The sequence below is a fragment of the Mustela putorius genome, unplaced genomic scaffold (assembly GCF_011764305.1).
Source record: "Mustela putorius furo isolate JIRA1106 unplaced genomic scaffold, ASM1176430v1.1 tig00000145_pilon_pilon_pilon, whole genome shotgun sequence".
Taxonomy (NCBI): domain Eukaryota; kingdom Metazoa; phylum Chordata; class Mammalia; order Carnivora; family Mustelidae; genus Mustela; species Mustela putorius.
Genome location: NW_025421294.1, coordinates 14,149,706 through 14,171,203, shown reverse-complemented (window position 1 = coordinate 14,171,203; position 21,498 = coordinate 14,149,706). Strand labels below are relative to the sequence as shown.

Genomic DNA, 21,498 nt, shown 5'->3' with positions numbered 1-21,498 from the left:
GCCTCAATGATGCAAAAGTAGGGATTCCTTAAAGGAGAATTATAAACAACTCATCTAGGACAAAACAAACTATATATAAGATTTTAATTTTGTGACCTGAGAACATTATTTTATATTTATAAATATATACGTGTGTGTGCATGTGTATACTTAGAGCCTCTGTTTAAGGGTCTGAAGACATATAAAAGCAGCTTAGGAAATAATTATGTTTACAGTTATTACAATTACACATCAATATAAAATACGAAGTTAAAATAACCCTATATATTGAACTGACAAAATTTTTATATAAAATCACAAAATTGCAAATCTGGAAATAAACAGCAATTTTCTAGTTCAAACTTTCATTTCACAGATGAGAGAACTGAGGCCTAATTTGCTCAACATTCATCTCATTCCCACCAAGAAACCCCAGGAGTTTGGTATTTCCAGATCCTATAATGGTGAAACACGCCATGTTATCTACATGAAATTCAAATGCAAATGACAAACTGGAAGTATATTTTTACTTTTTTATTTATTTTTAAAATATATTATTTACTTATTTGGCAAGAAGAGAGACCAAGAGCACAAGCAGAGGGAGAAGCATGTTTCCTGCTGAGCAACGAGCCAATGCAGGACTGGATCCCAGTAGCCTGGGATCATGACCTAAGCCCAAGGCAGACGGCTAACCTACTAAACCACCCAGACACCCCTCATTGTCTGGGATTAGGTTAAACCTTAACCAACTAAGCCACCCAGGCACTGCAGAAGTATATTCTTAATAAAATGCCAGGCATGTTAGATTTGTGTAATGTCCTATTGTGTAATGGACTATTTGTGTAAAGGACTCTTAGAGAAAGTTAGACAAATTTGCAAGCCAAATAGAAAAAAATAGGGCATAAGACCTAAAAAGACAATTCACAAAAGAATATAAATGCCCCCAAAATATTCAACCTCACTAGTAATCAAAAAAATGCTAATTTAAAACAATAACAAGATGCTAGCAATGATTTTCTTTTTTAATAACAAGCCCCAAGAGTGAAGGTTCCAGAAACAAACACTGGCATACATTGCTGGTGGAGCATAAATTAGTATTTGGAAAAGACAATTTGGCAACATGTGTCAAAAGCCTTCAAATATGTGTATAATCTCTACTAACCCAGAAACATCACCACTAAAAATGTAAGGAAGAAATTTAAAAAATGAGCAAATATCAGTAAAACCAAAATCTATTGAGTGCTTGCCATAATATGAACCCATATGTTAAAGAGATCTAAACACATTCCTATTTAATCTTCAGAAACACCTGTAAAGCAGGTCTGTTATTTATTCCCCTTCTACCAATGAAGAAACTGAGGTTTAGAGGGTAAGTGAATTGCTTAAACCCACACAGTGAGTCAGTGGAGATGCTATACCCTAATCTCCGCTGTCTGATTCCATGGTCCACCCTTCCAGCAGGGAATAGGCAGTGGTTACTGCAGTGTGTATGGTTAGAGGGAAAAACAATGGGAAGGACGCAGTGGAGAACTGACAAGATAGGCATCCTTAGACTATTCTGTAACCATTAGAAATTAGAAAATATAGGGGCGCCTGGATGACTCAGACGTTAAGCATCTGCCTTTGACTCAGGTCATAATCCTAGCGTGCTGGGATTGAGCCCTGCATCAGGCTCCATGCTCAGCAGGAAGCCTGCTTCTTCCTCTCCCTCTCCCCCTACATATTGTGTTACCTCTCTCACTGTGTCTCTTTCAATCAAATAAATAAAATCTAAAAAAAAAAAAAAAAGAATTAAATGTCTGTACTCTTCATTTTGGCTCAGGTCATGTACTCAGGGTTGTGAGGTCGAATTCCATGTCAGGCTCCATGATTCTCTTTCTCCCTCTCCTTCTGCCCCTCCCTAACCCTCTCCTTCTTTTTCTTTCTAAAATTTTTTTTTTAAATCTTCCCTTCTAAAAATATATATATGAGTAAAATAAATGAATCAATTTGAACCAAAATGCTAAGTAACTAACAAACAGTACACATGGCAAAAACACAGAGGTGGTATGCAAATGACTCTAGGTTAGGGAATCGCTGCATTTTTTTTGTTGTGATATTTCATCTTTGGTGTTTTTAAACTTTTATTCCAGGATCTATCTCTTGCTGAGGAAATGACTGTCATATAGTTCTAAACATCTCGAGTAGATAGTAGGAAAGAGGAAGAGAAGAAAACTAAGACAAAGTACGATAAAGGGGGAAAGGATGAACTCAGTACTCTAAGCACATCAGTTTGGCTTGTTTACCTTTTATTTTTATTTATTTTTTGGAAGGAGGGGCCGAGAAAGAGGGAGATAGAGAGAATCTCAAGCAGGCTCCACACCCAAGACAGAGCCCACGCAGGGTTCCATCTCACCACCATGAGATCATCACACCTGAGCCAAAATCAGAGGTTTAACGGAGTCACTCAGGCACCCCATAATGTCCATCACCTTATTTTTGAACCTCCAGTGTCTACTCATACTGGTGGGCAAAAACTTTTGAGATCATTTTCGGATACATTTTATTTAGTTCCCCACTGCCCCTAGGGGCTCCCAAGTATCTTGAGTATCGATCCCTTCTCTTCCCTTACGTTGACCAAAGCGGCCTTCCTTAAGGCACCCTCACCTCTCATCTTCTCTGCAGACTCTATGGCCCCTTCCAGATTACCCAGAAAACTAAAAAATGATGATATCAAAATATATACAGAGAAAGACTCTGACAAATGAAAAGAAAGACTCTAAAAAATGAAGAAAAAAGAAATGCCTAAGGGCCAAAATCTATCAGTGTTCAGTAATATCTAGGCTGGGAGTTACCCAAGCTGTCCTCCTGAATGTCTGATTAATGGGCCTAAATGGATATTTACAGATCATTCATATACAAAAAAACATACAAGGTTTAAAACCACATATATATGCTTTTTTAGATATGTGCGTGTATGTATGTATAGATACATACATGTGCACACACATATATGCACACACACACTCAATCTTTCCATCTCCACCACAGTACTCTGAGTTGCTGCTGTCGTCTCCACCCACCTGCAGTGGTGGTCGTGCGAAACTGCTCCAGCTTCCTGATCAAGAGAAACAAGCAGACACACAACACGGAGCCCAATAACCTGAAGGCTCGCAACTCCTTCTGCTACAACCTGCTGATTTACCGCAAGACTGCGAGGCTTAGACCCGGTGCCCCCATGGCACGGCTATAGCGATGGTCATGAAATGGAGATCCAGCCAGTGAAAACCCGCCACCTCCTACGTGCAGACCACCATCAACAAGAATGCCCGGGCCCCCCTCAGCAGCATCAGACACGTGACATGCAAGAACAGGGACTGCCCGGATCTGCGCATGTCTGCCGATTGCAGAATCCCCGCGCTATCCGATCCAACCTGGACCGGGGGATGCTGAGGAGGAAGCAGGCCGCCGCCTCCAAGGGCCGCTGAACAACTTTACCCCAGCCCCAAAGCAATAAGCGTGTCAAACACCTCAAAAAAAAGTCGTATCTAGAATACTTTTAAACCATAAGAGTCATAAACTGTAATCAGTCACAAACTGATTTCAGCCCTGATGAGATTTATTGAAGTTTTCCAAGTAGTTTTCTTATTGGGGGAATCTTCTGGACAAACAAATGTGTGACATCAAACTGGCACAGATGTTCTATTTCTGGTTACTAACTGACATGTGGGCTTGTACAGAATCTCTTGTAAGTTTATACAGCAAAACTTTGATATTCTCAAAGGCCAAGCTCTGCAGTTGATGGGAGTTTCTGTACTTACAAAACAATGAACTAGAAATTATCCTAATGATTTTATCGAGGTAATACCACCCTATGGGACCCAGCCTGGGGTCTAGTCAGCCAGCATCTTCCCAGAGGTAACCCTTTGTCCTCTCCCTCAAATCACTCTTATAACGGGAGGGGTTTACATGGTTCAAATTACAGCAGATGTTCTATGAATTAACTTTTTTTTTAATTAACTTTGGGAACTCAAGTTCCTGAGCCATTTCCTTGAACAGCCTGAGGAGCAAATCAAGTACCCAGTGTAGACATACAGTCATGAAACCTGTCTACAATGGAAGACAAGCAGAAACCAAAAAACCTCGTTACTATGAAATTAAAAAAAAAAAAAAAAAAAAAAAAAGATCGAGGTCTAAAGTTTCTCAAATTTAAATGCACACTTGAGTCATGAGCTGGTCTTATAAAAATGCAGATTTGGGTTCAGGAACTCTGAGATGGGGCTCGAGCCGCTGTGTATCCAACAAGCACCTGGCAATGGCTCCACACTTGGAGCCCAAGGACCTTGCGCTTGGAGTAGGGAGGTCACAGCATTTAAGTCCAGGTGTCCCATAAACTTTGACTTCATCAGTAACTCAGCTAGCGAGCACCCAAGGAATGCTATCATAGTTAAGAGGCAATACAACATGTTTTGTGTACATTTTTGTTCTTTACCAGAAATTACGTTTACAGGAGAAGACTTTTCTTTTGTGTCCATTCTTATCAGGCTCCGTGACTGGGAATAACGTGGTTTATCAGTCTCTGACAGGTTGTACATGGCTAAGCTGTGGATTCGGCTCATCTACCCCCAAGAGCACACACCACAGACGCAGGCTAGAGGCAGAGCTGCCAGCCTCCTGAGCACATCCTCTAAAGCGCAAAGATCTGTGGTGGGAAAGGGCACTCCCATGGTTTTTCAGATCATTCCATGCACTTTTTCCTAGCATTTTTTAAAAAGATTTTATTCATCAGAAAGACAGAGAGAGAGCGTGCACAAGCAGGTACAGTGGCAGGCAGAGGCAGAGAAGCAGGCTGCCCCCTGAGCGAGAAGCCTGATGCTAGACTCAATGCCAGGACCTTGAGATCATGACCTGAGCCTAAGGCAGCAGCTTAACCCACTGAGCCACCCAGGCATTCCTTTCCTAGTGTTTTCAATAAACACACCAAGACCCCAAGAGTCAGGCACGTAGTATGAAGCACCTTCATTTGAAAATTCCTGTGTGTCATAGAGAAGAGGCTAAGATGACTCAAGGATGGCAGCCCTCAATTTCTCATCTATTCCTACTCCTGAAATTTTCAACAGTAAAGTTAGGCCTCCTGTAAGAGGCAACAGCCACAGGAAAAACAAAGACGAAAAAAGAAGAAAAAGAAGAAGAAACTAGATGATGCACCCAAGGAGAAGTGGATTCGGGGGGTTTCCTTGTTGGTTTTGCCTTCTTGATAGAATTGTCTAATTTAATTTTTAAATTCCTGATTTATTATAAAGTTCAGTATTTTTTCTGTCTACAGGCTGCAGCCCCTTAAATCACTGTCATGGGTTGGAACCAGACTGTTTTAAAACTGCCACAGGCGTATCAGCATTCCAAGGGGAAGTATTGTTTAATGAAACTTCTCAGTTGCATATGTCTGCGTACTGAGTTCAATTGTAAAGTGCATTTCTTAGTGGGGATCCTGATCAAAAATTTGAAAAACACTGGACTATAGTTTGCTTTTTGATAGTGGAGTGTTCTTTAAAGCCTTCGTTGTGTTTGCTTTATTTTTACTATATTCACCTGGCATTGCCTAAATTAGATGAGTTCAGGGTAAGCAGCCCCTTCACATATTTCTCTGCCCTTTCCACTGTAAATTCCTAGAACTCATGTAGCAAGCTCATATTTTATATGTATAATACGTATAATATTAAATTCCTCCAGACTATCCATCATGTTAACAGGCCACATTTAATCCACCTCTGAACTATTCTGGGTGGTCTTTACTGCCCTACATTTAACCCACTACTGGGAGTGCTCAATCCACAGCTTCTGCCTTACAAGGCAAAAGAGTTAAAGAGTTATCAAAGAGTTACCCAAAAAGTCCTGATTTTTCTAGCAAAGATTGCAGTGGGCACCATAAATACATTAAAATTCTTTAGCACTCCTTATTTTATGCAGGACTTTCACTCCTTTCCCCGTGTGAGAAGGGTCTTTCTATTTCTCAGCAGTAGTCTGTCCTACTTGGTTTTCCGTTAAACAGAGCTGGTGTCAAGTTTCAGCTCCTCCTTGAATTCCAGCCTGCTGAGACGTCCCTCTAGAATCATCCAAAATGGAGCCGCTTACAGCATACCCTTTAAGATGTTCAGGGTCGAAAGCAAAGGTATTTGCAGTTTTACTGTCTATGGTTCTATGCACAGTAATGTTATTTCTTCTACAACTAAAATTCCTAAAACCTAAAATCAACAGCTTTTATACCTTCGAAGTGAAAGATGCAAAAGGAAGAACGGTTTCTCTGGAAAAGTTTAAAGGCAAAGTAAGTTGCATCTTCTGATTTTTTTTTCCATTGTTCATTCATGTTCTCTGTTTAATGAAATCAATTTTTCATTGTTAAAGGGTCGTAAGTTATACTTTCATCTTCAAAGTAATGTTACTTGTGTATCATTTTAGCCATCAAAGTTCTGATAGTGTATCTACTTCTAATTGATAAACTCTGTCCTGTCTTCAGAGGCATGCTGAAATAATCCTTTAGGTTGTTTAGGAAATTCTTATAGTTAGTAATGTGACTATGGAGACATTAAAAAACATTAATTCCATAATCTAGCAACATTAAAAACCACTCTTATCGATGTTACTATCTTTTATTTAAAAATAAGCTATTGTATCCGATGCTTTTTTAACGGTGGTGATCTTTCAGTCTTGATTCATGCATCCAGGTTACAATTTTCAATAAAATTGGGTATATCTAAAAATATGAAATAACTATCTGCCTCAAAATGGTTTGGGATTTTAACTACTTGCAGACTTTTTTTTTTAATCTTTTATTTGCTTCACTTTCCGGTTGGATTTTTTTCTTTTTCCGGGAGGTTGCCCTAGTTGTAAACGTGGCTAGTGACTGCCAACTCACAGACAGAAATTACTTAGCACTGCAGGAACTACACAAAGAGTTCGGACCATTCCACTTCAGCGTCTTGGCCTTCCCGTGCAATCAGTTTGGAGAATCGGAGCCCCGCCCAAGCAAGGAAGTAGTATCTTTTGCAAGAAGTAACTACGGAGTGACATTCCCCATCTTCCACAAGATTAAGATTCTAGGATCTGAAGCAGACCCTGCATTTAGATTTCTTGTTGGTAAATATCTATCTTGCCTCGCCAGTTTAATGTTTTTAATTGCTTTTCCTTTTTAAAACAAAAGAGACCAGGACCATACTTCTCCATTTCATTTGAAATGTTTTAGTGGGAAAGTTTGATAAAATACCAAAGAGCCAGAATCTCGTGTTTTGTAATTTTCTAGAAGTTATGCTTCCCTGAAGTCAATGTTTCAACCTCTTGAATGGCAAAATGAGTCTACTCTCCTTATCATCATTTTCCTGAAGAATTTATCTGAAGTGTGGTCATGGCTATCATCACAAAATATCTTCACAAAATAGCTCTTGGGGAAATGTTCCTCCCCATCTATGTCTCATGAATATTGACAGGCATTATTAGTAGACATATCTTTGTGGTTAATTTTATGTTGTTTTACTTGTCTGAGATACTATCTTTAAGGATGAATAATGTCTCAGTTTACCAGGTTTTTGCTAAAATTTATAACAGAATATAAGGATTTTTTTGGAGGTGGGTATATTAGGCTATGTCTAAAATTAGACGAGCTACAGAAATCTGTTTAAAGATTTTCCTGGGTCAAAGGTAGTGAGATATAGTGACTAAGGGCATTGGTTTTAGCTTCATTCTCTGGCTTCAAACCCCTACTCTGTTGCTTTTGCTGTGTGGCTTCAGGTACATGAGATAACTCCTCTGCGCCTTCTTCCTCATTTGTGAAAGGAGACTATTAATACTATCTACTGCCTGACATTGTTTGTATTCCTAAGTATATTACTAGCAAAAAGCAAAGTATTTAGATGCCGCTTTACCTTGCCAAACATTACTCTAATGGATATTCAGCTAATGTCCTCTCATCTGACTTATACAGATGATATCCTCAGCCCTACTTTTACAGATAATTTGAGTTTTCATAAAACAGTGACCTCCATCAGATAATCAAGTTTCCAGTCCAGGAAGTCAGCTAATGATACTCTTTAAAATTTAAGTGTGAAATCAGAATCTTTTAAAAACATATTTAATTTCAGGACGCCTGGGTGGCTCAGTTGGTTAAGCAGCTGCCTTCATCTCAGGTCATGATCCCAGCGTCCTGGGATCAAGTCCCACATCGGGCTCCTTGCTCGGCAGGGAGCCTGCTTCTCCCTCTGCCTCTGCCTGCCATTCTGTCAGCCTGTGCTCGCTCTCTCTCCCTCTTCTCTCTGACAAATAAATAAAATCTTTACCAAAAAAAAAAAAAAACATATTTAATTTCTAGGGGAAATTAGCACAATGCTTAACACCTTGCATATATAATCAGAGTGATATCTTCATTCCTTTTATTTCCAGGATACACTGAGGAAAGACAAGCCAGAGCACATATCCTTGTAATCATGTTCAGTTATAGCAGCCAAATATGTGGGCATCATAGCTCCTGAGTTCTCCCCGTTTGTCACTAAAAAAGCTTCTGAAACTCCACCGACCCCTTGTAACCAAAAAAAGTAACAGTGACTTAAGGTTTCACTGAAGTTAGATGAAGCTCCAGAGACAAAGACTCTGAGATCGTAGTCAAATGAAAATTACATCTTTTTAAAACAAGCCAAAATGGACTGTAACTGGTCACATGGTCACGAACAGGCCCATTCTGCCCGTGTGTACAGTTGTCACTAGACAGGGCATCTGGACACGGAGGCTCATGGGGACTGAAGCTCGACCACAGCAAGGCGTGTGTTGAGGGGGCTGTACCCATCTGGAAAGGTGTCTTTTCTTAATTCACATCAAGATGTTAGGTCAGCTAGAAAGAGCTCTGCCCTAACATGTAGTATCGTTAGAGAAACATTTTTCATTACAGAAAAGGACAATTTTTCAAAATGATTTTGAGACAGTTTTCATGTGGTAAAGTGATACGCTGAGTCACTGATGTTTGCTGTATCAGAAATATTTTTCTCTAATAATGAAATAAATTGAACTGCTTGGCACAGTGCACAAAGTAAAGCGCATTTAAGTAATCAGGCTACTTTTTATTTCTTATTTTTAACCTATGCTCCCTCGTTGGTTCTTTCTCCTAGCACAAAGTATTGTACACCTTAAAACTATAGGCAACGTGTTCCTTCTACCTATTTAATCTCGATTTCTGAAAAAATAATTAACACTTGTTGCCTCTGCTTCCCTGTCTCCGTTTCCTTCTTAGATCACTGTGTCTGGCTTCTTGCCAGGATCTCCTGAACCTTGACTCCTACTGAGTCAAGGAGTCACTGAACCAGTGACTCCTACTCTGGCCCCTTCCCTTTCTTGTTTTCAGGTTCCTCCTTTCCATCAACCCTTAATTCTGCTGAGCCTCGGAATTCTGCCACAATCCACTGGGGCTCTTATTCTATCCCCTTTCCCTGAGTGAGCTCTCTCTCCTAAGATCCAAAGCCATATAGTCAATGGCCTCCTTTGACTGGATGACCCACAGACACCTGAATCCCCTCGCATACAAAAACAAATTTGTCATCATTGTCCTAAAATCTGCTTGCTTTTCCATAGGAGTAGGAAGGTCTGTGTATCAGTCCTGGTTCTACCACTTACTAGCCATGAGACCTTGAGTCTAGGACTCCATTTTTCTCATCTGCAAAATGGGCTTGATAATAATACCCACCTCACGGGGTTGCTGTAAAGATTAAATGGAAGGATCCATTTAGAGCAATGAGCACACATTCCTAGGTACATAGTAAACAAGTTATTTATATTTTTTCTTTTTTTTTTTAAGATTTTTATTTATTTATTTGACAGACAGAGATCACAAGCAGGCAGAGAGGCAGGCAGAGAGAGAGAGAGAGGAGGAAGCAGGCTCCCTGTTGGCAGAGAGCCCGATGCGGGGCTCGATCCCAGGACCCTGATATCATGACCTGAGCCGAAGGCAGAGGCCCTAACCCACTGAGCCACCCAGGCACCCCTATTTATATTTTTTTCTATGTTAGTCAATGCACATCAATTCTGGGTAGTGTAAGTGGAAAAAAATCTACATTTCTTACATAAATTTAAATCTATCAAAAGGACAGCATAATTTCTCAGTATGATTTAACACTATATGTTAACTGGAATTAAATAAACACTTAAAAAATAATGTGATAAAGAATTCCTTTCCAGGGGTGCCTGGGTGGCTCAGTGGGTTAAAGCCTCTGCCTTCGGCTCAGGTCATGATCTCAGGTCCTGGGATCGAGTCCCGCATCGGGCTCTCTGCTCAGCGGGGAGCCTGCTTCCCCCACCCCCCGCCTGCATCTCTGCCTACTTGTGATCTCTGTCTGTCAAATAAGTAAATAAAATCTTAAAAAGAATAAAAAGAATTCCTTTCCATTTTTGTCTACATTACATGTAACGATATTAAAACCATAGATAACATTTAATATGAAAATAATTCCATACATGCCATTACCAAGGACCATTGGAACATCATTTTATCTCTAAAAATGTTAGGAAACTGAAAATTTTGAGTGACAAAGTAAATTTTTTTTTGTTTAGATCTGATGCTAAATAAACCACTTTGTTTCACGATTCCAGATCAGTAGAATCATCAGTAAAGTCACCAAATATACAGAAATATGGTTACTCATATGAGTTTTGCTTTATTTGAGTGTTTTGCTTTTTGTTTTGTTTTTGACATTGCTAGAACTTGATTCTAATGTTGTCACTTACGTAGATACTAATAGGAATGACAATCTTAGCAAAAGAATAAAATTGTGCTCATGAAAATATATTCTGGTATTTTAGATTCTTCAAAGAAGGAACCAAGGTGGAATTTTTGGAAGTATCTGGTCAACCCTGAGGGCCAAGTTGTGAAGTACTGGAGGCCAGAGGAACCCATTGAAGTCATCAGGCCTGAGATAGCAGCTCTGATTAGACAAATGATCTTAAGAAAGAAAGAGGACCTGTGAACATGGCAGTGAGTCATTCAGACACAGTAATCGGAATATGGACATGTCAGGGCGGGGGTGGGTGGGTTTCATCTGAAGACTCTTGACAATAAAATGTGGCCCTGAAGGATGGGGTGTTTTATTTTTAGGATACCTTGCTGGTGAGTGGTAATGATTGTCCCCGGGTCAGAGATATTACCTAAAGCAAAAATAAAGAGTAGCTAAAAAATCAAAATGCAATATATTAAATATTTCATCTGACCACACTAAATAATTCAGAATACAGAGTCACCAATGTGCATCAATATCCTGTTGTTCACCTTGACATTTTCCAGGATTGTATTTGATGGAAATGCCAACACACAGTGGTCCACACTGTTTGAATTCAAGGCACTATATGTGACTGAAATTTCGGGAGTAACTAAATGTAAATGGCTATTTTTATGTAATGAAATACAAAATAAACATTGAAAAATGTGAAATAGATTCAAATCTCTATATACTTCTGTTTCATGTACAGGATTTTGTTTCTTGTTTGTTTGTTTGTTTTTTTAAGTACAGGTTTGTAGTATGTTTTAGTATATCTGCCTGAATAGTAACTGATGAATGACACTATCCTAACACTTGAAAACGCCTTCATCACTTTGTTACTTCTAGGTTATTTTCCAGAAGCAGCTCAAATTTTGTAAATAGAATATTAATAGTTGAATTGCAGGCTTTATTTCTGAATGAAAATCCTAAGTGTAAGAAAAAGACAGTATTTGATGATTTAGCTCAATTCTTGGTATAATAATTTTGGTTGCTCATATATTCAGACTAGATCAGCCATTTGGAAAGAATTCCATGCCACATCATTCTGACAGCTGAAACAGTAAGACTCAACTCTGAATCTTTAAAGGTCTGAATGTAAACAAAGGAGGTTTGCAGTCACAACAGCCTTAAACATCAGCAGTCACCGAACCCTTTGATAGAGCCACAAAATGCTTCGTCTCCCAAAGTCATTAACTTTTATGTTGTCAGTCTTATAATTATTGACTAACAGAGCAACCTACCAAGTTGGTGAAGACTAGATATTCATTTCATATCTAGGTAGATATTCATTTCATGAATTCAATAGGAAGACTAGGGCAGAAGAAAAAAAGGGAAAGGCAATCATGTAATATTTGGCTAAGAAGGAAGACCCAATCTCAATAGTCATGGCTCCCAAATTCTGACCTGATTAATGAAAGTGAAGAGGGTTTTTTATGATGAAGTCAGTAATGCCACCTCAGTATATAGTTCTGTACAAGTGTTTAAAGTTCTTGGAGAAACCAAAAATTTATTTCTTGGATCACCTTCTGCTTCAAAGTATATGTCCAAACACCCACAATTGGGGGTACAGTTTCTATTAGAGGTCAAGAAGATTTACAAGGATAGATTCAAGAATGGCAGGTTAGTATGTCAGCAGACCTGCTTGTCCCCTTCACCAGTCATATGATCTTGGGCAAGTCACTAGACTACTTTTAGATTTGCTCAGTCATAAGTTGAGGTCAGACTGAACAAAGAGTTCCTTCCAGCTTCACCAGTCAAGGGCCATGCTTAACAAGGTGTCTTCAGTGATCAGGAATGGAATCAGTACTGATCTGAATTGTTTTTGAAGAAATAGAAGCCCTCAAATAAGCCTATCTGTCTTTTGCGATTTTGCCCCCAAGAGTGTAGAAGCAGTTTGAATTCTGAGCCTCTTAGCAAAATTTTGTTCAGGGCAAACTCTCCAAGTGTTGCTCCCAGAACACTCTTGCCCTGGGACAAGTGCCACAGGGCTGCTTCAGTGTTTTGTGTGCTCATGTTAGGGTATGAGTAGAAGTGTATACGCTAGCCCTATGCAGGCTGTGTAGACTCCCCACTGTCCGACGCTAATAATGCTGCCCTGGGGACCAACCAGAACTATCCTGGTGAATGCAGTTGAGATGTCCATCCTGCCCAAAGTCACTTGTTCTCCAAAGCCATATAAAGTGGGTTTTCAGTTACAGATCTCCAATCCTGGTTGCTTTATTCAACCTACGGTATCTACTATAGTCAATGCTTGATTCTCTCCCCTTGTCCTTTGGGTATGCAGAAAAGGCAGGTGGGGATTTGAAAGTGTGTCAAGTGGGTGTCCATTCAAGGTTCCGTAACGATGAGGCTGTCTGTGCTAAAAGAGGGTGTGGAGCTATTTGCTGATGTCCTGCTACCCATAACTCCAATGTCTTATGTGAATTCCACCAGGTACACACATACAGAGGGGGAAAATGTAGCTTTCGTGAACTGAGCAGATCTTCCCTGTCTTGGCATCAAAAAGCCTGAGACACAGACTCCTATCTAAATTGAGGAGTATAACAGAAAACAGCTGGCACCCCATCAAGGGTATTCAGTGGCCATTATGACAAAGGGACAAAATCAAATGCATTTAATTGTGATAATGCATAGGCTTGAAGTTTGGCTTATTGGGAAGGTGGGAAGGAGTACTTCATTCTAACTCCCAGTCTTCATCTCATGGCACATATAGCCATGGTGTTGGAGACTGGAATAAATATGAATTTTCCTGAGATGTATCCTGAAAGTCAGACTTCATTTTTTAAAATACTTACTAATTAATATCCATAGTATGTATAGAGGTAGCTATATACAGTTCCTAGTAATTATGGAATAGATAGCATATACCCAGTGGCTGACAACCATCACATCTCTGGAAGAGGGGTCCCAATTTGCAGCACTTGCCAGTTTCCATGGTTTAAATGCTCCCACGTGGCCAACTTCCATCTACCAATGGCTTAATAACTAGCATGCCAAATTTCTGAAAATTTAACAATCATTTCTCACAACCCACTATCAGTGGGCTCTAGGACACCAAAATTCTTAAAAATCAGACTTGTTAGGTTATCATAAGGATCTCCTAAGAGATGTATCTAGAGCAAAAACTTATTATATATTGTTTATTTTTATTATGTACTATTTATGTAGGCTATATGAATATGTGGAAATACAGTTACTGAAATATGAAAAGCTTTTAACAATATGCTAATGACAGTAAAATCTAATGACTTCATTGGATCTTCTTTAGGTAACCTCAAGTAGGAAAATACTACAGTAAAAAAAAAATGTAAACAAGGCCTCAGAAGGAAAAAAAAAAACCTGTTTTTTTGTGTGTTTCAACACGTTTACTGTTTCAGAAGACTACCTTGAACAAGGTAAAAAGTCTTGCGTGATCCCTATACAAAATATTATGTCCTTTGTGGTGTTCCTTTGAAAGAAAAATGGTATATTTAGGTGGAGACAATATGTGGACACTATATCCGTGTTTATTCCTTACCTGGATTTCATCTTTCCCACAGAATAATAAAATTCTAATAACCGTCATGCCTAGAAACTAACACCCCATACTGTTCCCCACTCTTCTCTTCCTCCCCTTTGCTGAACTGCTAACACTTGGGTGGAATGAAGAGTAGCTTTGATGTCCCAAGTATGGATCCCTCTCTTTCCCTCGTATTCCTATGAAAACATTCTTCTTTTGAATTTACATAGTCATTCTCCTCCTTACCCACGGATCTCCTTAATTTCTCTTTATTGTGTTCCAGTCTTTCCCTTCTTTCTCATCATCTCAATAATATGGAATGGAAGAACAGCTTTAAATATGTATTGATCATTGAGTATGAATGTTGGCATTTTATGTCTTGTTCTTTAGTTAAAAAAAATTAAAACACAAAGGCCAAGCCTTCTTTATTTAGTTGGTTTTATTTTTATCAACAGGTCAAAGACTTTCCATAAAAAAGAACACACTGAAATTTAACCTTTTAAGAAAAAAGAAAATGAAAATAATATTTATGTAGAAAGGATCCTTTAAAAATGCTGAAACTAAAATGATAATGGGCAACAATGAAAAGAGAATAGATGTGAAAGTAGCAAAATGCATAAAGAATCCAATTATAGGCATCTATCTCCCATGATTTACATGTTTAAACTTAAAATAAGAATTAAAATTGTAATTATAATTGTAATTTATAATCCAGTAGAGTAGATTGTAATATAGGTCTTTTTTTTTAATATTTTATTTACTTATTTGACAGAGATCACAAGTAGGCAGAGAGAGAGGAGGAAGCAGGCTCCCCGCTGAGCAGAGAGCCAGATGCGGGGCTCGATCCCAGGACCCTGGGATCATGACCTGAGCTGAAAGTAGAGGCTTTAGCCCACTGAGCCACCCAGGCGCCCCTGTAATATATTTCTTACATCTCACTTAGAATATGAATAATTGACCAGACCACCTAAGTCAGTTCCATGAACTTGCTGCATATGTCCACATGAGGACACATATGTCACTGTCTGGGACCCAGCACATACTTGACATTGTTGCATGAGCCAGTTGCATGGGCCCCCAAAGGAATCAGAAAATATTTAAAAGCATATTATACAGTCAATTCTTCCCGCTTCACAAGCTAAATTTCATGTACTACTCCAAATATTTTATGAGTCTGTGACTTCACAGAAGATGAAGTGAATAACTGAAGCAAATCCTACAACTATTAAACTCCATCCCCACCCCAAAACTTCCAATTTTCTTGGTACTTCAAGTGAAAATGTTGGAGTTGACTGACTCATCTTGAAAGTTACCCCAATTCTCCATTCAGCTGGTATATACACATGGTTTTAAAGACCTGCTCTGAGGTCGTATTAAGAAACTGATTATCGGGGCACCTGCGTGCCTCAGTGTGTTAAAGCCTCTGCCTTTGGCTCGGGTCACGATCCCAGGGTCGCAGGATTGAGCCCGCATCCAGTTCTCTGCTCAGTGGGGAGCCTGCTTCCTCCTCTCTCTCTCTCTCTCTGCCTGCCTCTCTGCCTACTTGTGATCTCTGTCTGTTAAATAAACAAAATCTTTAAAAAGAAAAAAAAAAAGAAAGAAACCGATTATGTAGAGAGAATTCTAAAGATTCAGTTGAAAACTTGGGAAAACATTTTAGGCTTTCCATTTCAAACTGTCATTGTATTCTAAGTCTTATATTAAAAATATATACACCACATCACAAGTACTTTCATACTGTGTACCCAGACCTCCAAAAATATTACCTGGGAAATTTTTTTTAAAGATTTTTATTTATTTAGTTGAGAGAGAGACAGTGAGAGAGATCATGAGAAGTGAGAAGGTCAGAGGGAGAAGCAGACTCCCCATGGAGCTGGGAGCCTGATGCGGGACTCCATCCCGGGACTCCGGGACCGTGACCTGAGCCGAAGGCAGTTGCCCAACCAACTGAGCCACCCAGGAGCCCCTTACCTGGGAAATTTTTAAAGAATTAATTGTATTGATTTCTTCATTATTTATAAAGCTTTCTACTGTATTATTATTGAGTAACGGAATAGCAATTATGAGTATTATGGTAACTAGTGTCCTGGTTCATAGCAAAAAGTATACACATACACGCATACACATACACTAATTACAGAATTAATTATATGCTGATGTCCATTGTATATGCAATAAGAGAGCAGTTGCATGTTAGCTGATGCCATTCATATATTCAACCAGCTAACAATACACTGCCAACCCATCACACACAGGTAACTAGTACAGCTTGTTAACGAGAAGAATTTATCCAGAAGCAAGTGGCAGGGTAGTTGTGGCTGCCGTACTGACCCAAAGCAGCCAGCTAACAACACACTGCCTACCTGACTCAGGTCACTCCTGCTTGTCATAGCCCATGACATCACTGAAGCTAATTTGCAACGTGAAACACTGGCACAATGGTAATCTTAAGAGTCCCATAAAAGAAAATTTATAAACAAAACTTGTTCCTCCAAAACAGTTATAAAATATAAAAACATTATTTTTAAATCATAAAAACTTAAAAAGGAAAACTCTCAGAATACTTGCATTTAGTTATTCTCAAGTAAATGTTTGGATATCAAACTATGGTACATGTGAAATAACCAAGTTATACTTAACTATAGCTTTTCCAATTATTTCTATTTAACGACCTAAAGACCAGTTGTCTGTATTAAGCAGGAAAATATTTAGTAGGAGTCCTGGCAATACATAAGCTGGGCAAAAAAACAAAACTGCAGCTGTTTTAGAAGGGGAAAAATCAATATTAAAGTATTTAGGGAATGTAAGGACTTAAAACTGTCGTTCATCATCTCCCACTATAAATAACATTAGTCATTGCATTCTTAAAGAGCCATTTTGTGTTTGATTTATTGTAACACCACTGAAATACTGAAATTTTTAAATTATAAGAAAAATCTGTTAAAAAGGTTGATGGGTTTGAAACTAGAATCTATGAGGAAAGTCTAAAGGAATAAGAACAATTTGGGGTAGAGAGAAGGCAAGGTGAATGGTGATAGTGAGAGATTTAAAGCTTATGAGGGGGTGCCTGGGTGGCTCAGTGGGTTAAAGCCTCTGCCTTCGGCTCAGGTCATGATCCCAAGGCCCTGGGATCGAGCCCCACATCGGGCTCTCTGCTCAGAGGGGAGCCTGTTTCCCCTCTGCCTTCCTCTCTGCCTACTTGTGATCTGTCAAATAAATAAAATATTTTTTAAAAATAAATAAAGCATATGAGGGCTGTTTATGTGGGGAAAAGAAGAAAAACTCACATGGACTTGTTTTATTTTTACGCTGATTACAAGAGAAGTTACAGGCCTTTGGCTTCAGACTTTCAAGGAGAAAAAGTACTATATTGGATCAACTTTAAATTGCTAAGGGAAGGACAGACCATCAATTAGGCCACTTCTCCGGTTATCCACAAGATGGCACCATTTCCCCCTTTTTGGGAGGCAAGCTTAACTGCAACAATGGCAAGTGCAACAAGCAACTGTTAAAATTAACAGACAGCTAGCAATGCACTGCCTACCTGATACATTCATGCTTTCCTGTTAAGGCAAAAACTAGAAAGCACCAGCGGTATACAAATGATTACCACTTCCAGGGATCTTCAACATCTTACAGAAATAGGGGGCAGGGGAGTGTATAATTAGACTCTGTAGTTAGTGATATCTTAGGACATTGATTTTTTAAAATTTTCATATCTGCAGACCACGCCGTACTTCCAACAAATATCTTCTTTAGGAAAAGTTATTTTGTTCAAGATCAGAATTAAAAGAACTAGAGCAAGCCCTAGATACTCACTTTGGAAGAACGTGGATTTCTCTTCTCTTTCAGGTCTTTGGCAAACACCCGCATGACATTTTCCTTCGAAAATACAGACAACATATAGAGAGAAAAATTATTTTTAAAAATCATAATGCTAGGCGTGGGATGTTTATACATCCTCAGCTTGTCCGGCTGCATTTACTTTTTTCTTTTGCAAGCAAGCAGCTCCGGTATACAACTAAACTACAGATCGCAAAATGCAGGATCAGGGTTTAGAGTTTTATGCTACATCTTGGTCCTAAATAGGTATTATAAACAGTGCCTTCGACGAGAAGTCCCTGGGAAATAAAAAGACATCACTCACCCACAGCATCTCTTCTTCTGTCCGGACCCTCCGCGGGGCGGTGCGCTCCAGTTTCCACTCCATCTCCGCAGAACTTCCCCCTACCTAGAGTTTGGCTTCCCCCGCCCGATCGGCTCTGGTCCCCCCCCCCCCCAGCTCTAAGTCGGTCTTGACGCCTAATCGTCAAACATCTAGAGTCTCACCACCCCCTCCTCCCCCCAGGGACCATCATTTTTCACCCTTAATTTTCATTTCCCCCATTCCTCCCACTGCTCCTAGACGGCATTCCCCAGAGTACCGTTTAAAAAGCCGGCTGGGCGGTAGCCGGAGCGGGAATCCCCCCCCGTCCCGCTTCTCATTGGCCAGCGCTGCGGTGACGTAAAAATGCGGAAGGGATTCCCCCGGCGCGCGGCGTTGCCCGCCTCCACCTCCGGGCTGGCCGCCCCGCGCCGCCGCCGCCTGCTCTTTGTCCGCAGACGCGCGCACAGAAGCGCCAAGCTTTGCCGCGAGCGGTGGCGGGCCTGATCTGGGCCAGGCGCCCAGGGCCGTCACACCAGCAGGAGAGGAGAGGGTTGGCGGGCGAAGAAGCGGGTTCTGTGAGTTCACGTTCTTTCCATTTTCAAGGTGGGGGAAAAAAAGGTTCGTTATAACGGGGCCTCCTCTGCATTGGTAATAATATTCACCGTTTGTGTAAACCACTGATCTTAGACGTGTTCCCCCAACGTGTTTATCAGCTCTCGCTCCATTTTTCAAAGAGGCAGGAAAACGTGGCAAGATTTCTGTGCTCATGAGAAAGGGGAGCCATCACATTGGTTCAATAAGGTCTCTGCTGTTGCCATTTGGAAGGGGCCAGGTTCTCTCACTTGTGCTTCTCAGCTCTCTTCCCTAACGAGGTTGGTGAGCGAGATGAAGGCATAGGTGAAGGCTGGCGACAGGGAGCACCTCAGGAGGATTGCAGAGCCAGCAGGAAAGCTGAGCAGACTGGGGGCTAAATCAGGAAGGAGAGGATGATTTGGGGGGTTTAGGGAGGGGTTTCGAGGGAAATGACAAGGAGCCAGATGGGCTGTGCAGCCTCAGCAGCCCCACCTAAGCTGCCAAGGGAGGCTGGCTGTGCCATATGGCAGGAGGGGAAACTGGGGAACCTCTGACAGACTGGCAACCAGCTTCTCCCTTCCAGTAACCTCCTCCCTGCCTTCTCCCATTTGACACTGGATTCCTTTCCCTTTAATGCAACCTGTGGGTCTGGGCATTTTCCTGGAAAGGATTCAAAGACATCAGATACTCAAAAGGGTCAATGATTTAAAAATAAATAAATAAATTCACTCTCTTGTTTCCTTCTTACGGAAAGCAAGGAAAATTGACATCAAGGCTGAGACCCAATCTTGAACCAGTTTTCCGTCTGCAATGATAAAGGTTAGGGAAAGTGCTGCACAGGGTAACAATCAGATGAGATTTATCAAAATGCTTGGTAGTCAAATAACCCATGGACTGAAAGATCTGTAAGTTCACCCACAAGAATTTTACCTTCCTTATAGTCTATTCAACTTCCAGTAAATCCTTTCAGCAAACATTGAGGCTAAATAAAGTGAAATATTGGCTGAGAGTCAAATGTATTGTTAATTTAAAGAACAGTTTTGCAAATGCCAGCTAAAATTAGCAGCATATTGGAAATAATATGGGAGACTTTTTGTTCTACTGCTAAGTATCATTTTACGTGTACCACTTATGAGAATGGGCATAAACACAGGAGTAATAAAAGCCAATTTATGATCTTGTAAACCCAAGTAAACTATGATTTTAGAATCCATCTCCTTACAAGTACTAAAAATAGTGAAATACTCTTTTAAAATTCATTTTATCTGTAATGCAATTTATAAATTCCATTTTAGCTGCTAGTTCCACAACATATCACACAGCCTCCAAATGCTTTTTCCCCCTAGGTTAAAACAGAAAAGTAAAAGCCAAGTATTTTCCTTTAAGAAGTTATTGTGCATTTAAATATTCATATTAAAATTTAACAGGAGTGATGGAAATAGAAAAATCACCATTGGCAAACACCACAGTACTAACTGTGGCGGTTGAGAACCATGAATAGTAAAACTGGTGTACATATGATGAGGGGGTTGCCTCCTGTGATCCAATTCGAAAAGGAAAATTACAACTTTTCATTGGACAAATCTGGCAGCCTCCACCTCAACTAAGTAATAAGTTAACCTCACCATTAATGACACATTGACATCCTGTGCCTCCTGATAGGACACATTGGGAAGGGCACAACATAACTTCCGTGACATCCTTGCCAAATTAATTAACAATAACGTGCATTTAACAATGAGAAAATGCTAAACAAACCAAATGAAAGAATATTCACAAAATAAATGGCCAGTAGTACTCTTCAAAAGTGTCATCATGAAAAAAAAAATATTACAGATCAGAAGTATCTATCTAAACATGACACATGCATTATAAGATCCTGGACTGAAACCTGGACCAAAGTGGGGAAACAGGCATTTGTTGGATGATTGCAGAAATTTGAGTAACATTTGTAGATTAGTTAACATAGGAGTAGTAATGCTTATTTCGTACTTATAATCATTGTGCTCTAGTTGTATTAAATGTTAACATATCAGGAAGCTATGTGAAGGACATGAAGGAATTATTTGTACCATTTTGGTAACATTTTTCTAAGTCAAATTATGTCAAAGTAAAACTTAGGAATGAGAAGCAATATGTGGTCATATGAATAGAAATGATAGAATGAATAGAAATTAGTACAGCATAAGTTTTTAGGACAAAATAGAAATATCCTGTAAACATTTTATCTTAATTTTTATCAAATACAGTTTAGGAGTAATGCCTAATTCATCGGTTTATGTGTCTGTAATGTACCATCTTCAAGACGTTTGCTCTTTGTGAGTACGTTTTGCAGATCTGTGATAAGAACGGGGCTGTGAAGAAGATTCCTCTGCGAAGGCCAAGGTCAATTCAAAGGATTTGGAATAAGAAGTTGAGGAGGAAAAGAGATGAGGCAGGGAGAAGGGAGAAGAGGCTAACGTGAAAACACTTTTCTGGACTCCTATCTTGCGGGTGCTTTGAGAGTCTGAGCAGTTCCCTACCGATGGGAAGCA

The 21,498-nt window shown here is 39.8% G+C and overlaps 2 protein-coding genes across 3 annotated transcripts in view; one reads left to right on the top strand and one right to left on the bottom strand.

Moving 5' to 3' along the window:
• The window catches only part of CDC20B (cell division cycle 20B), a 44,592-nt gene extending 26,099 nt beyond the window's left edge, over window positions 1-18,493 (bottom strand). The window contains exons 1-2 of the mRNA XM_004745037.3: window positions 18,392-18,493; window positions 18,064-18,126 (exon numbers count right to left, since the gene is read on the bottom strand). Coding sequence (XP_004745094.1) covers window positions 18,064-18,126; window positions 18,392-18,454 — 126 coding nt within the window. The 5' untranslated portion in view covers window positions 18,455-18,493. The remainder of the gene's footprint in view (window positions 1-18,063; window positions 18,127-18,391) is intronic.
• Window positions 6,045-11,420, top strand: GPX8 (glutathione peroxidase 8 (putative)). Of its 2 annotated transcripts, XM_004744657.2 has the most exons (3): window positions 6,052-6,280; window positions 6,831-7,092; window positions 10,792-11,420. In XM_004744657.2, exons 1-3 carry the CDS (start codon window positions 6,077-6,079, stop codon window positions 10,953-10,955), a joined length of 630 nt encoding a protein of 209 aa, XP_004744714.1. In that variant the 5' UTR covers window positions 6,052-6,076; the 3' UTR covers window positions 10,956-11,420. The 2 variants fall into 2 exon arrangements, with proteins under 2 accessions (XP_012907787.1, XP_004744714.1); XM_013052333.2 differs by lacking the exon at window positions 6,831-7,092 and having other exon boundaries at window positions 6,045-6,280.
• Window positions 18,494-21,498: the final 3,005 nt, after the last annotated feature.